General features: G+C 38.3%; 1 protein-coding gene across 2 annotated transcripts in view; it reads right to left on the bottom strand.

Annotated features, from left to right (window-relative positions):
• The window catches only part of MGAT4D (MGAT4 family member D), a 50,900-nt gene that overhangs the window by 20,968 nt on the left and 15,657 nt on the right, over positions 1-14,275 (bottom strand). For both annotated transcript variants that reach the window (XM_013978887.2, XM_021101557.1), the window contains exons 4-7: positions 10,392-10,525; positions 7,254-7,300; positions 1,693-1,806; positions 354-429 (exon numbers count right to left, since the gene is read on the bottom strand). In XM_013978887.2, coding sequence (XP_013834341.2) covers positions 354-429; positions 1,693-1,806; positions 7,254-7,300; positions 10,392-10,525 — 371 coding nt within the window. The remainder of the gene's footprint in view (positions 1-353; positions 430-1,692; positions 1,807-7,253; positions 7,301-10,391; positions 10,526-14,275) is intronic.

Here is a 14,275-nt window from a genome sequence, read left to right as displayed (position 1 = left end):
GGAGGAATAAAATCAAAGAGGAAAGAATCAAAGGAGAGAGAGAAAATATAATATTTCCACTTTAAATTAAAAATTTAAGAAGGTTTTAGGAGTTCCTCTTGTGGCTCAGCAGGTTAAAAACCTGACTAGTATCCATGAGGATATGGGTTTGATCCCTGGCCTTGCTCAGTAGCTTAAGGATATGGAGTTGGCACAAGTTTTGGTGTAGGTCAAAGATGTGGCTTGGATCTGATATTTCCACGGCTGTGACATAGGCAGGCAACTGCAGCTCCAATTAAAACCCTAGCCCAGGAACTTCCAGATGCCACGGGTGCAACCCTAAAAAAAGTCAAAAAAAAAAAAAAAGGTTTTACCTGTAAGTAATACCTGGCTTTGGGTTGGGCATACAGCATCAAAAAACAAAAATCCAAGACTTGTTTGATTCTCCAACTAGAGATAAAAAGATCAGTTAATGTTTTTCATTGTTATTTAGTTTTTATTTATAAGCTCACTTTGCTAATTAAAAACAAACTTTTTTTACACTTTATTAATAGAGAGTACTATCTACATTAAGTGAAATTGAAAATGTTATACTAAATAGTTATACTAAAAGGCTTCCCATCTTTCCATGATGGAAAAGGATATTAAAAAGAATGTATGTAAATGTATAATCGAGAAATTGGCACAACACTGTAAATCATCTACACTTTAATAAAAAAGATTTTTTAAAGGCTTCCCATCTTAATTCAGTGAACAGTGTCTGCCATTGCTAACCTAGGATAAGCATAATCTATTTATTTCACATTTTGGTGGTTAAATTATAATCTGCATAATAAAGTTAATATTCTTCCTGATCACAGGTCTTGTTCAAATGAAAGTATAAAGAAACATCATTCTAGTTTAATACTAAGAGGGATACTAGGCTGAGTCCTGAAGATCCAGAGAGTAATACACAGTGCAGTTCTTGCCCTTCTGGGTCTCAAAATCTAGCATGAAAGACAGAACTATGATAAAATTACAGCAATTAGACAAGTGCTGTCTGAAGATCTTGGCAGTGATGACACCCTCATGGACACTAATTGGGCTCCTTTCACTGAGCCACAATGGTAACTCCCCCTTTTTCTGAATGGTGACATATTTTGCTTTAGTAAGTTTTGAGGAATCAAATTATTACCCTTCTTATAATACACACCACATTTATAACCAAACAATAGCAATCCTTTCTACAGAGAGAGCTTATAATTTTTCATAATTCTTTCATAAATACTACCATATTATTTTCACAATGACTTTTCCATGTATGTAATGCTACGGAGTTGAAACTAAGAGAAAAAAAAAGGCTAGCCTAGGATGATGGGCAAACAGAAAAGCTGGGACTAGAATACAGGGGCAAGCCAACAGGAGCTGGCTGTAGCACACCACTGTACCTGAAATACTATCTACTAGATGCTGATTCTAACATTGCATTCGATGAAGCTAGTTTTTTTTTTTAATTAATTAATTTTTTAAAATTGTTATTTCCCCAATACAATTTTTTTTCTATTGTACAGCATGGTGACCCAGTTATATGTACATGCATACATTCTTTTTTCTCATATTATCATGCTCCATCATAAGAAACCAGACATAGATCCCAGTGCTACACAGCAGGATCTCATTGCTAATCCATTCCGAAGTTAGTTATTTAAGGACACTATTTCTAACAGGTCATACCTCTCTAATTTTTGTGAGGCCTCAGTTGACTGTCTGGCATGTAACATGTGCGGATAAAAATAAGCAGGTATCGAAATGACTTCTAAGGATCCAGACATCAGTTGCCTTTTGAATCTATAAACAGAAGTAGTAGAAGCTTATAATTGAACATTGAATTTACCAAAATAACATAAAACTGAAAAAGAATTTCCTTCTGTATATATTTTTATTTGAATTACTTCATGATATACCTGATATCAACATCATAAAACTAATACTTTTTAGCCAAAGTATTTCTTTCAAAAATTAGTGACAGACACTTCAAAAAACTGAAAATGTGCAGAACAAAATTAACTTCCTCTTATAAAAATTATAGGTACTTTGAATTTTTCAAGCTTTCAATCAGATATGTGCTCAGACAGATTCAAGATAACAGAACTAGTTAGCATAGTAAGTAACTGCAGAGAAGCAAGAACATTAGTTTTCTGAAGTCTATAATTTTGAGTTTAGTACAAGTCCTACCAAATAGCAATGTGGCTCCTGAAACCAGGCTGCCACAGAAAGGATTAAATGTGATTCTTGTCCACAACTCTTTGGAGGACTATGTAAATTTTTTAGACGATTTTAAAAAGTTAATGTTTATAGACTAACAAGGACATCATTAAAATGAATAAAACATTGCTTACAAAAAGCTGTAATACAAATCTCATACCATCACGGAAAAGAAGGTAAGAGCATTTTGAATGGTTTTCTTTCAGAGAAAGATAATCTGGCTTTAAACGAGATCTAAGTTTAGGCATCACATTATTCATTAAAATGGAAGCAAGACAGTTTATACACATGATCTTGATTACGTGCAAAATAGGCAATTCTCGCTTCATACAATTCCCATATGCATGAATTTCAGTTAACATATTTTAATTAAGTAACACCAGTCTTCTCCAACAACAATGTTCAAATTTGAACATCCTGGTGTACTAACTGTGAATAAATGTATTAAGTACAAACTTCCTTCCTGATCCCTAGCCCAGAATTCCATGTGCCACAGGGGGGCCAAAAAGAAAATAAATTAATAAAAATAAAATAACAAATTAAAAAACAATCAAACAAATCTAACTGTAATGTTTTCCTTAGGGTAGAGAAAATGCTGTTATGGAAGAACAGAACAAGGAGTCCTGTTTGTTTGCTTTTGGGGTAAAAATTAGTAACATAACATCTACATTTTCAAAAGTGCAACTGCATAACTTTAAGCCTTAAGACTTTGTACAGCAATTTAGAATATCAGAGGCAAGTGTGAATAACATCAAGTTGGAGTATATACAATCATTAAAAAGCCTGGACCACAGACGTTAGGAAGTAAAATTTTGTTCTCTGGATAATTTCATCCAAAGCTCAAAAGCAGCAAAAGTCAAGTTACAAGTAAATTCTACCTTGATGGTATAATTTTCCATTACTGATGGATAAAAAGATCCCAGACTCAGTTTTTATGCACTCTATCTTAAGCAAGAGCCGTTTAATCCTGTGTGTCAACACATTTCTAAGACTCTTCAAACTTCTAGGCTGTTAGGCTATAGATAGCATCAAAAGTCTGTGAGATAATGATGCCAGAGTTGCTAGCTGCCAATGACTTCAGAATAACTATGCTTTGTTGCTATTGTAAATGAATGATTTTACCTTATAGTCATGTAAGAGTGGAAAATTTACAGCTCTACAGTTTTAATATAAAGTACACAGTTATATACAGTTTCATATAAGGTTTTATATAACCTTAATCAAGTAGCTTAAAAATTACTATATAGTGTCAAATTTAGGGCCAGAAAAACATACAGCAACCTCCATTACCTCCAATGAGAAGATATAGGAAAAAAGCTAAATTAAATATATAAAAAGGGTATGTAAATGAAGGTAGGTGTCGACATTAACTTAGATACAGCCACATATTTAGAATAGCATATTTTGGAGTTCCTGTAGTGGCTCAGTGGAAACAGATCCTACTAGGAACCATGAGGTTGTGGGTTCAATCCCGCCTCGCTCAGTGGGTTAAGGATCTGGTGTTGCTGTGAGCTGTGGTGTAGGTCGCAGACACAGCTTGGATCTGATGTTGCTGTGGTTGTGGTATTGGTTGGCAGCTGTAGCTCCAATTGGACCCCTAGCCTGGGAACCTCCATGTGCCACAGGTATGGCCCTAGAAAGAAAAAAAAAAAAGCATATTTCATAATGTCCTATTTTTAAATTACAGTTTTATTCTACTCTCACAAGATAGAAAACAATTTTAGCCCAACCTTTTATCCTGTATTGTTAACATCACTAGGATCACTTTCTGGATCATCCAGCATAGTTCTCTGGTACACTTGATCTTCAAGCTTAACTAAAATACAGCAATTTCTGAAACTAGTGACCCTTGTCTCTGAACATTTTAGAGAGCAAAAAATAAGTGTTCTTACCCATTAAGTAATATTTTCATTTATGGTCTCCACTAGTAACCACACACTATCAATTCTTTTTAAAGTCATTTTCTTTTTCTTTTTTCTTTCTTTTTTTCTTTTTTTTTTTTTTTTTTTTCTTTCAGGGCCGCACATATGGCATATGGAGTTTCCCAGGCTAGGGGTCGAATCAGAGCTACAGCTGCCAACCTACACCACAGCCACAGCAATGCAGGATCCTTAGCCCACTGAGCGAGGCCAGGGATCGAACCTTTGTCCTCATGGATCCTAGTTGGGTTCATTAACCACTGAGCCATGACAGGAATTCCTTAAAGTCATTTTCAGAAACATCGCAATTATGAGCCACGGGAACTCTTTGCAAATCTTTGCCTTCTTTTTAACTGAGTCTGTCAAGAATCTCTTACAAGGACACCACGCAAGCATAGACTGAAGTCATTTCAGGTTAATGTGTTTTCTCTAAGCAGCAGGTTATTATTCCAAATAAAACAACTGAGAGGAGAGTATGGAATATGACAACATTTTAAGAATTTAAGGGAAAAAAAAGAATTTAAGTATACAGCAACTTTTTTCCTGAAGAAAACTAGACACATGTGGCATATGGGCCTCCCTGGACTATCTTCAGTGAACTTTATGTTGAACATCGGTATGTCACTTTGATGTATGATCATTTATCTCTAAAAGGCCTATGACGGTGCCTTTGACTTCTAGTAGAACAGTTCTCAGAGCTTCTGAGAGTCTGTCTCCAGGGTTACAATCCTCAGTTTGGCTCAAATAAAACTCTTTTTGTCTTGATTGTTCAGTGAATTTTTGTCGACAGATTCAAGGTTGTTTTTTTTTTTTTTTTTTGAGGGTGGTGGGTAGTAACTCCCTACAGTTACTTGCCTGACTCTACCTTGCAGCGGTAATGAGATAGGCAGGGGTTTAGGTGGGGACCTCAATCCCTTGCTGCTGTCCATCTGCTCTGGTGTGTACTGTGGGGCGGAGGTCTGCACGCCACCATCTCAGGCCCCTGATAGCTCCTTCCAGTGAGTCCCAAGTGATTGGCAGGCACTCTTCCTACACAGCGACATTGGTACTGGCAGGAGGGACAGAGTGGGGGGGGGGTCAGCTCTGATGGAGACAGCACAGCAGGAACCTGCTGTCAGGCACTGACCACGGTGCAGCCGTCTGTGCTCCCAGCCTCAGACCTCTGGGTGTAACCCTGTCTCCCTTGATGTTTCTTCTATTTCATTTCTTCTTCCTTTTTTCCTCTTAGCACTTGTAAATGTTTTTTGGCCACTTTTTAAAATTAAACTTTCTCTATTCCCTCTTTTTGAACTACCAAGAGTTCTCTGGACACTGACAGGTACACCTTCCTGGAAAAGCTCCCCAGCCACCAGTCACTTCCTGATATGCCCGAGTCAGTTATATTTCCAAAAGGTGATCATCTAATTCTATTCATTCTACAGTTACTGGCCGGAAATCTTTTGACTAGAATAACTGCTTCATTAGCTAGAGCTATTTGGTGAAGAAAAAACCCAAACAAAGCAAAACAGAGGTGGCTAGAACAAACATGTCAGTTAGCCAGATTCAGCTTGAAGGCCATGTTTGCAACCCTAGCCTGTAACAAAAAGAGTACATATTCTTAGCGTCATACATAAGGCCTTTCATGATCTCATCATGGCCTGCCTTATCTCCCACCAATCTTTCCTCCTTAATCCCAAACATCTACGTACCAGGGTACACTTACATTCCCCAAAATGTGGTCCTCTGCATTCTCCAGCAATTTTATTTGCCAGGCATTCCCGTCTCCTCCTGTCTGTCCAAAGCATGTCTACTTACACTTGGACTCAGTTCAATTATCACCTTCTCAAGAAAGTCCTTCTTGATGACTGAAAGTTCTCACACATCGATAACACTAACTTCATAATACTGTGATAACGCTAGCTTCTTTGTGGTGATTTGCTTTTGCTTTTTACCAGTTTTTGTATGGGAGGCTGGGTCCATTCCACAGCATCTTACTTGATAAATAGCTTGATACTGGTTCATTGACACGTGCTTTCATCTCTCAGGCCGCATGCAGCAGGATATTGCAAGTAAAAGCAGTAAAAGTAACCTCATCATACAGTAAGGAACACAAGAATTTTTTTTTTTCTTTTTCTTTTTAGAGCAGCACTTCCAGCATAAGGAGCTTCCCAGGCTAAGGCAAATAGGAGCTGCAGCTGCCGGCCTACACCGCAGCCACAGCACCGCCAGATCAGAGCTGCATTTGTGATCTGTACCACAGCTCACAGCAATGCCAGATCATTAACTCTCTGAGCGAGGCCAGGGATTGAACCCGAGTCCTCATGGATATCAGTAGGGTTTGTTACCACTGAGTCACAACAGGAATTCTAAGAACATATTAAAAATAAACTGGTAGGTGTCTCTCAGAGGCAACGGATTTCATGGGAAATAGGTATTGTAACAATAATAACATGACAAATATGGATTTTAATAGGTAAATAATGTACAAAATTTGGGGAAATTATAACCTATGCTTCACCACAGCATAGATAAAACTACAGATTTTTTTTTCCTACAGTTACACTCATTAAAAAGAACATAACCAGGGATTCCAGCTGTGGTGCGGTGGGTTAAGGATCTGATGCTGCCGCAGCTGCAACCCAAGTTCAATGCCTGGCCTGAGAACATCCATATCCCAAGGGTGCAGCCAAAAAAAAAAAAAAAAAAAAAAAAAAAAAAAAAAAGAAGAAAGGGAGTTCCCGTCGTGGCGCAGTGGTTAACGAATCCGACTAGGAACCATGAGGTTGCGGGTTCGGTCCCTGCCCTTGCACAGTGGGTTAACGATCTGGCGTTGCCGTGAGCTGTGGTGTGGGTTGCAGACGCGGCTCGGATCCCGCGTTGCTGTGGCTCTGGCGTAGGCCGGTGGCTACAGCTCCGATTCGACCCCTAGCCTGGGAACCTCCATATGCCGCGGGAGCGGCCCAAGAAATAGCAACAACAACAACAACAGCGAAAAGACAAAAAAAAAAAGAGAGAGAGAGAGAGAGAGAGAGAGAGAGAACGTGACCACTGATAAAATGATGTAATTGGACAGGAAAATAAATAAGATAGAAAAATTAAAGGCTATTTTAAAATTCATCAGTCAGTACTTACTTTTTTGTAATCATGCCAACCACAGATTTTAAATAATCTTCATTACTCTAAAAGTGAGAAAAATATTTTACTGAAACTAAGTATAGCTCATAGTTCTACTAATACATGTAAATCTATTTTAATGTGTGGAATGTCATTATATCTTCATAATTTCCAGCATTTTCACTTTCTATGAATGGATTTAAAATATCCTTGCATCTAAAAGGTCTGACTGGAACACTGAATATACTCATTCTCCTTTTGTCACAATATGAAGTATCACTACACATTATTTACATTGAAACATTAGTGTAAAAAACTATGTGTATAAAACATTTTTGTTCTGAAGTTCCTGCTGTGGCTCAGCGGGTTAAGAATGCCTCTGGTATTCATGAGGATGTGGATTTGACCCAGGCCTCATTTTGTGGGTTAAGGATCTGGCACCTCTGCAGCCTAGGTTACAGAGAGGGCTCAGATCAGCGTTGTCTGGCTATGGCGTAGTCCAGCAGCTACAGCTCCCATTCAACCCCTGGCCCAGGAACTTCCATATGCCACAGGTGTAGCACTAAAAACAAACAAACAAAAACACACTTTTGTCCTAAAAATGGTTTGGCTTATTTCAAAGAACTGCTTTTTTTTTTTTAAAGTGTCTTCATTTTATGAGCACTATATGACAGTAAGCTTATTTCAAAATTACACCACCTTTTTCCAGACAGTATTGTTCAGCTTAATTCCCAAATTTTCTTCCATCAACAAACTCTGCATATCTACTCTGCTAGATTAGATGACAGACTCATTTGTAAGCAGTTTCTGGTGGCTTATTCTCTCAGGCTTATAATGTTTTCTTATATATAACCTATGGCATTTATAGGATGGAGCCTTAGGGCCCACAAGCATTCCCAACATAAAGTTATGAGACTATTTTGAAGAATACTAGTTTTACTGTCAAATCCAAGTACTCTGAAAGACAACTTTGAATGTATATTAGATAGCTTGTTTTAAAATATTAGCCATGATGCAGACAACTCTATTACAGTACCTAAAGTTCTGAAGACAGACAAAACTGAATCACCAGCTATTTCTTACACACTGAAACGTTATATTTTAAACACAATTCTAAAGTTATACTTAAGTGTTTTATTTTTAAAAATTTGCCCCCCAGTATTGTATTGTTGGTCTAAACATTTTAGGCAGATGTGCATTCTGTCGGCAGAAAAGAAATAAAGACTGTCATATGTAATATATGGACTTGTGATAAAACATTTTGGAGATTAGGTATATGCTTCCAATATTAAGAAATTGAAGTTGGAGAGAATGACTGCTTAATCTTTTAATTATATCCTATTAATTCTTATGTTGCTTATTTTGTTTCAAGTTTTTCTGCATTCAAAGACATGTTTATTATAGAAAATTTAAACAACCAAGAAAATTTTTTTTTTTTTTTGTCTTTTTGCCTTTTCTAGGGCCACTCTCCGTGGCATATGGAGGTTCCCAGGCGAGGGGTCCAATCGGAGCTGTAGCCACTGGCCTACGCCAGAGCCACAGCAACGCAGGATCGGAGCCGCGTTTGCAATCTACAACCACAGCTCACGGTAACGCCGAATCCTTAACCCACTGAGCAAGGCTAGAGATGGAACCTGCAACCTCATGTTTTCTAGTCGGATTCGTTAACCACTGCACCACCACGGGAACTCCGAGAAAAAATTTTTTTTAAAGGACAACCAAGATCCCTTTAACTTCTAATATCGGGAGATAATCACTATTTATATTTTGGAGACTATTACTCCACAGTTTGCTCATTCTTTTTTCATTTATATATTTTATGTCTGTATACTTTCCTCTTTTCTTCCTTTTTTCTATCGCATTTTACATAGATAGTATCTTAAACATGCTTTCCAACTTTTTTCAGTCAACAATATGATGAACATCATTTTATGTCAATGAATGTCTATTCATTCTCCCTTCAATGGTTACAGGTTATTACATTGTAGACATAAGTATTTAGCCTCTTGACAGATATTTTGGTTGTTTCTGATATTACACTTTTATAAACAAGAGTGCACTGAAGATATTTGAACTTATTACTTACTGAACACTTCCTATGTGTTACGTATCACTGTAAATACTTTAAATATATTAACTAATTAGCTAGCCGTTTGAACCTTGGCAATCTAGATCCAGAGTCTGTGTTTTCACTACTGTACTATACTGACATATTTTTATTATTTTGAAATTCTTGCCTGATTATCTACTCAGGATAATTCCCAAGAATTGAGATTTCTGATTTGAAGGATATGCACATTTCAAATCTGATACATTTTGCCAAATTTCCCTCTGAAAGGTCTTATGGTGTTAATATTTACACAATACTTTATAACTTTATGTGGCTTTAGAGGCAAGACAGAACCCTTAGGGGCTGTTGAAGAGATGCAGATTTGAATCTTCTTTATTAATTATTGGGGAAACTATTTACGTTCTTTAAGCTCCAGCTTCTTCATCTAGATGCCTACTTTACAGGGATGTAATGCAAGTTATAAAAAATGTATATAAAAGTTATCCACAATCCTCTAGTTGTAGAGAGGAGTCCCTCAATTAAAGATAGTTACTGTGACTTAATGTATATTATCTCTCATTCATACACTAACCTTTTATTGGACTGGGCAAGTTTTCTTAGTATAGCATCAAATTTTTTTTTTTTTTTCTTTTTTGGCCCTGGAGTGCAGGGGCTTGATGCGAGTTCTCAGTTCCCAGACCTAGGACTGAACCTGGGCCACAGTGGTAAAGGCACCGGGTCCTAACTGCTAGACCCCCCCCCCCCGCCCCGGAACTCCCTAGTATAGCATCAATTTTAATGCCCAGTTTGTAAATATAACTTCTGTACCATATAGTTTGCAGGGCTCCTAATAACATATCTAGCAATACAATCTTGTTTCTCCACGTGGAACTATTTTCTTTTCTTTTCAGATTGACATATTTAATTCCTTCTCAGTAGTAGCAAACAGGTATTAAATATATTGTCTGCTATTCAAAAAAGGCATCTATGAATTGCTCTTTTACATTTAAGAAAGAATTCAAAAGGATACAGCGATTTGCAGGGAGAAAGGGGGTTTGGAGACTATAGGCTGGGAGTGAGGACAGCCATCTGTTTCCCATACGTACATCTGCGATACAGACAATCACCACAGAGTCCTTCTCTTCTGAAAGAGTCATCCTGGAGATAAGAGAGGTCAGCGTTTGCTTCAGGTAACTATGATTTCCTCTGCTGACAGTGGAAATACCCAGCGCAAATGACACTGCAGACACAGGAGTATGGGATCATCATTTCAAACCACAGAGAAAAACGTGATTTAGCATTCATATCTATGCTTCCTTCTCTGTTTGGATTAGCTGCATGGTCATCAAAAACAAAAGGGAAACACTGTTGCAAAAAAAACCCAAACTACTATGAATTTTTATCACGTATTTTACTTTCTGTTTGAGAAAATTCCAACTTGAAGTGGATTGTTAGTAAATGCATTAAATAGACCCCAGATGTGCTCATGTTGGAGAATTTCAATATAGTGAAAAATAAAACTAGCCACTTTCCATTTGTTATAGCTTTCATCTAACTGGGTACAAAACACCACATATGGGCTGATTCTCTACTTCTTCCTAAGGAGACGTTGGAACCCCAAATAGGAAAAATACTATGAAGCATTTTCATCTGTGAAAAAATTGTACAAAGTCATTTCCAAATGATTTAATGGAATGAATCCTTGCCCCAAGTGACTTTTATTGGGTATTAATAACTGAAGCAGTGGAAGAACAGACTCTATGTTATTCCATAGACATTAAGACTCAGAGTTCCCGTTGTGGCCCTGCGGTAATGAACCCAACTAGCATCATGAGGATGTGGGTTCGATCCCTGGCCTCACTCAGTGGGCTAAGGATCCGGTGTTGCCATGAGCTGTGATGTAGGTCGCAGATATGGCTTGGATCTAGCACTGCTGTGGCTGTGGCGTAGGCTGGCGGCTACAGTTCCGATTCGACCCCTTGCCTGGGAACCTTTGTATGCCCCTGGTGTGGCCCTTAAAAAAAAAGATTCTACCCATGAAGTCTGCCCAAACTCAATCTTGGCCACACCAGTGCCTGGCTGTTTGAATCAGGGCAAGATATAAACCTCTCCAACCTCAACTTCCCCACCTTTAAAATAGGGATGAAAACTTCAGGAATGGCTAAGTGAGGAACTCAGAAAATCCTCTCCTAAAAGGCAGTAATACAATTGGAAACAAAATTGTCAAAACAGAGACCTGGCATACCATAAACCGAGAAGCATTTAAGAAAAACCATTGAACTTCAGTGACAACAGTTAAAAATCAGTATTTCCCTGATTACTCTGAGTTTAAACATGCTTTCATATGTTTATTGGCCCTTGAATAGTCATAAAATCCCTCCTTAAGATTTTGTACATTTTTCTATTGAGTTATCTGTATTTTTCCTACTGATTTTTTTGGTGCTTTTTATAGATTGTGAATATTTGCCAGCCATGTGTATCACAAATATCATCTCCCATCACAGGTTCCCTTGTTATTTTACCTCTTAAAATTAAGAACAGACATTCTTAATTTTAATATTGTACAATTTATCAATATTTTCCTTTATAATTAGTGCTTTTTGATTGCTATTGAGACATCTTTGCTTATCTTCAAGTCAAAAAGATGTTCTCCAGAGTATCGTCTAGATGATTTATCATTTGCCTTTTATATTTTGGTCTACGATCCACCTAGAAGTGCTTTTTACAGAGTTGAGCATGATGAATTATGCATTTGTGTATGTACCTATGAGGAAGTTATGAAGAATGAATCGACTGTAACAATACTAAAGCCATGAGAAAACCCTAACGCTAACCCTAACAGATGGTGTGAGTCAGGGGTTAAGTTTCAAGCTTTGAGCGCCACTCTCAAATACAATTCCTAGAACAGCTTCCACCTTAGAATAAGGAATATTTTACAAAAGTTTACAAGGCCCTTCCTGACCTGGTCCCAAACACCTCTTCTGTTTCAACTACTCTCTCTCCAAACTAGTCTTCCTTGGTATTTTTCAGCTTCTCAAACTGACCAAACAGCACTCTCTCCTCCCCAGGCACCTGCACATGTCATTCCTTGCTACCTAGAACACTCTTCTACTGGTTTCTTCTACTGGTTCTACTCACTCTTCCTAAATTAGACTGGGCATACCAGCCATGTATTCTTACTTCATCTTTTGTAGGATTTATTGCCCTTTTTGTTATTCCTCATTTGTCTGCCTAGCTGGAATGTAAGTTTGGTGAGGGCTGAAACTGCTCTTGCTCGCCATTATGAATCCAGCACTAATGTAATGACCAGCACATAAGAATGTCAATCAATTTGGGGTCAATAAATGAATGGCCAAGCCCCTTTATGATTTGGTCTTCCCCCAACTATGCACAAAAGCCACTTCTTTTTTCCAGGCCCTCTTGCTATTAGACCTTTCACATTTCCTTCCTCTATTTTTCCACTATCCATCATCTGCCTTTTCCCTGCTTCTCCTGTTCCAATTCTTTTTACCCTTCATATCTCAGTTTAGATGTCACTACCTCCAGAAAGCCTTCCCTAATTCCCCGAGCAGAGATTACTTCTCTATCCTTGTATTGCTCTTATCAGAGCACTGATTACTTCCTATTGCAATTGTTTTCCCATTTGTCTCTATGACGATGAGGTCCATGTCTGTTCACCACTGTCTCCCCAGAGCCTGGCAAGTGTTTGGCACAGGGTAGAAGCTTGTTCAATGAGGGAATATGGAAGACTTCACAAAGAAGTTGTTAGTTAAGCTGAAAAGTCATACTGGATAATACACTTATATGACAAGTTAGCTGTGGATTGACAGGAGGTGATGTGTTCCTTACGGGCAGTGATCACTGTAAGTGGTTTGGGGTTGCTGGAAAAAAGGGAAGTGGCAGAAATTGAGATCTGAAAGATATAGCCTCTTGGGCATGTACCACATCAAGAAGCTAACTTCACCCTATATGCACTAAAGGAGAGTCTACTGAAGGATTTTAAGGAAGAGTTGAGCATGATGAATTATGCATTTGTGTATGTACCTATGAGGAAGGTAAGAAGAATGAATCGACTTTAACGATACTAAAGCCAGGAGAAAAATCACAAGTCAGTTTCAGTAGACGAGGCAAGAAAAGAGGGTCAATAAAAAACAGTTACTGAAGGGCTATGGAGAGTAGAAATTATCTGAGATATATCCAAATACAGAATATACCAGATTGTTGACAGGTTCCTCAGCAGGCCATGCTACAGGCTTCAATACTGCTGCAAATGTTTTACGTGTTAGGATCTTTTAGTTACCTTCAGAGAAACTAAAGTCCCTTTAAATTACCTCTGGTGAGAAAGGTTTATATGCAAGCCTGACCTCCCAAGAACCTAGGAAAACACACCAAAGGAACCTCAAAAGAAGGACTGAACACACAGCAAGGGTTAGAAATGAGGAAATAGTTGAAGGATTAGAAAATTATCCAGGATATAACCATAGCTCTGACAACTGGGTTATTTCAACACCCCCATGCTCCCCCATAAGGAATTCCAGTGCCCTTCCCCATTACCAATATGCCCTCTCTCCTCCATTTCACTCTATATCATGGGCTTCTGCTTATCTCTGCTGGTACTCATCTGAGGCCATGCTTCTCCTCAGTATCTAAAGTCTCAGAATATGCAAGTCCCAGCCTAGGGGTCAAATCAGAGCCACAGCTGCCAGCCTACGCCACAGCCACAGCAACACCAGATCTGAGACGCATCTGTAAGCTACACCAAAGCTTGCAGTAATGCCAGATCCTTAACCCGCTGAGGGAGGCCAGGGATCGAACCTACATCCTCATGGATACTAGATGGGTTCTTCAGCCACATCGTGAACTCCTGGGTTGTGAGATTTAAATGAGATAATGAAAGAAAACAACTAACTTGGTATAGCGGACATGGTAAGAATTCAGTAGGTGTTAAACAATGTCATCTGTCATGTCACCCCCATCACAACACAACCAG

Source organism: Sus scrofa, chromosome 8, assembly GCF_000003025.6.
Source record: "Sus scrofa isolate TJ Tabasco breed Duroc chromosome 8, Sscrofa11.1, whole genome shotgun sequence".
Taxonomy (NCBI): domain Eukaryota; kingdom Metazoa; phylum Chordata; class Mammalia; order Artiodactyla; family Suidae; genus Sus; species Sus scrofa.
This window is presented reverse-complemented; position numbering and strand designations above follow the sequence as displayed.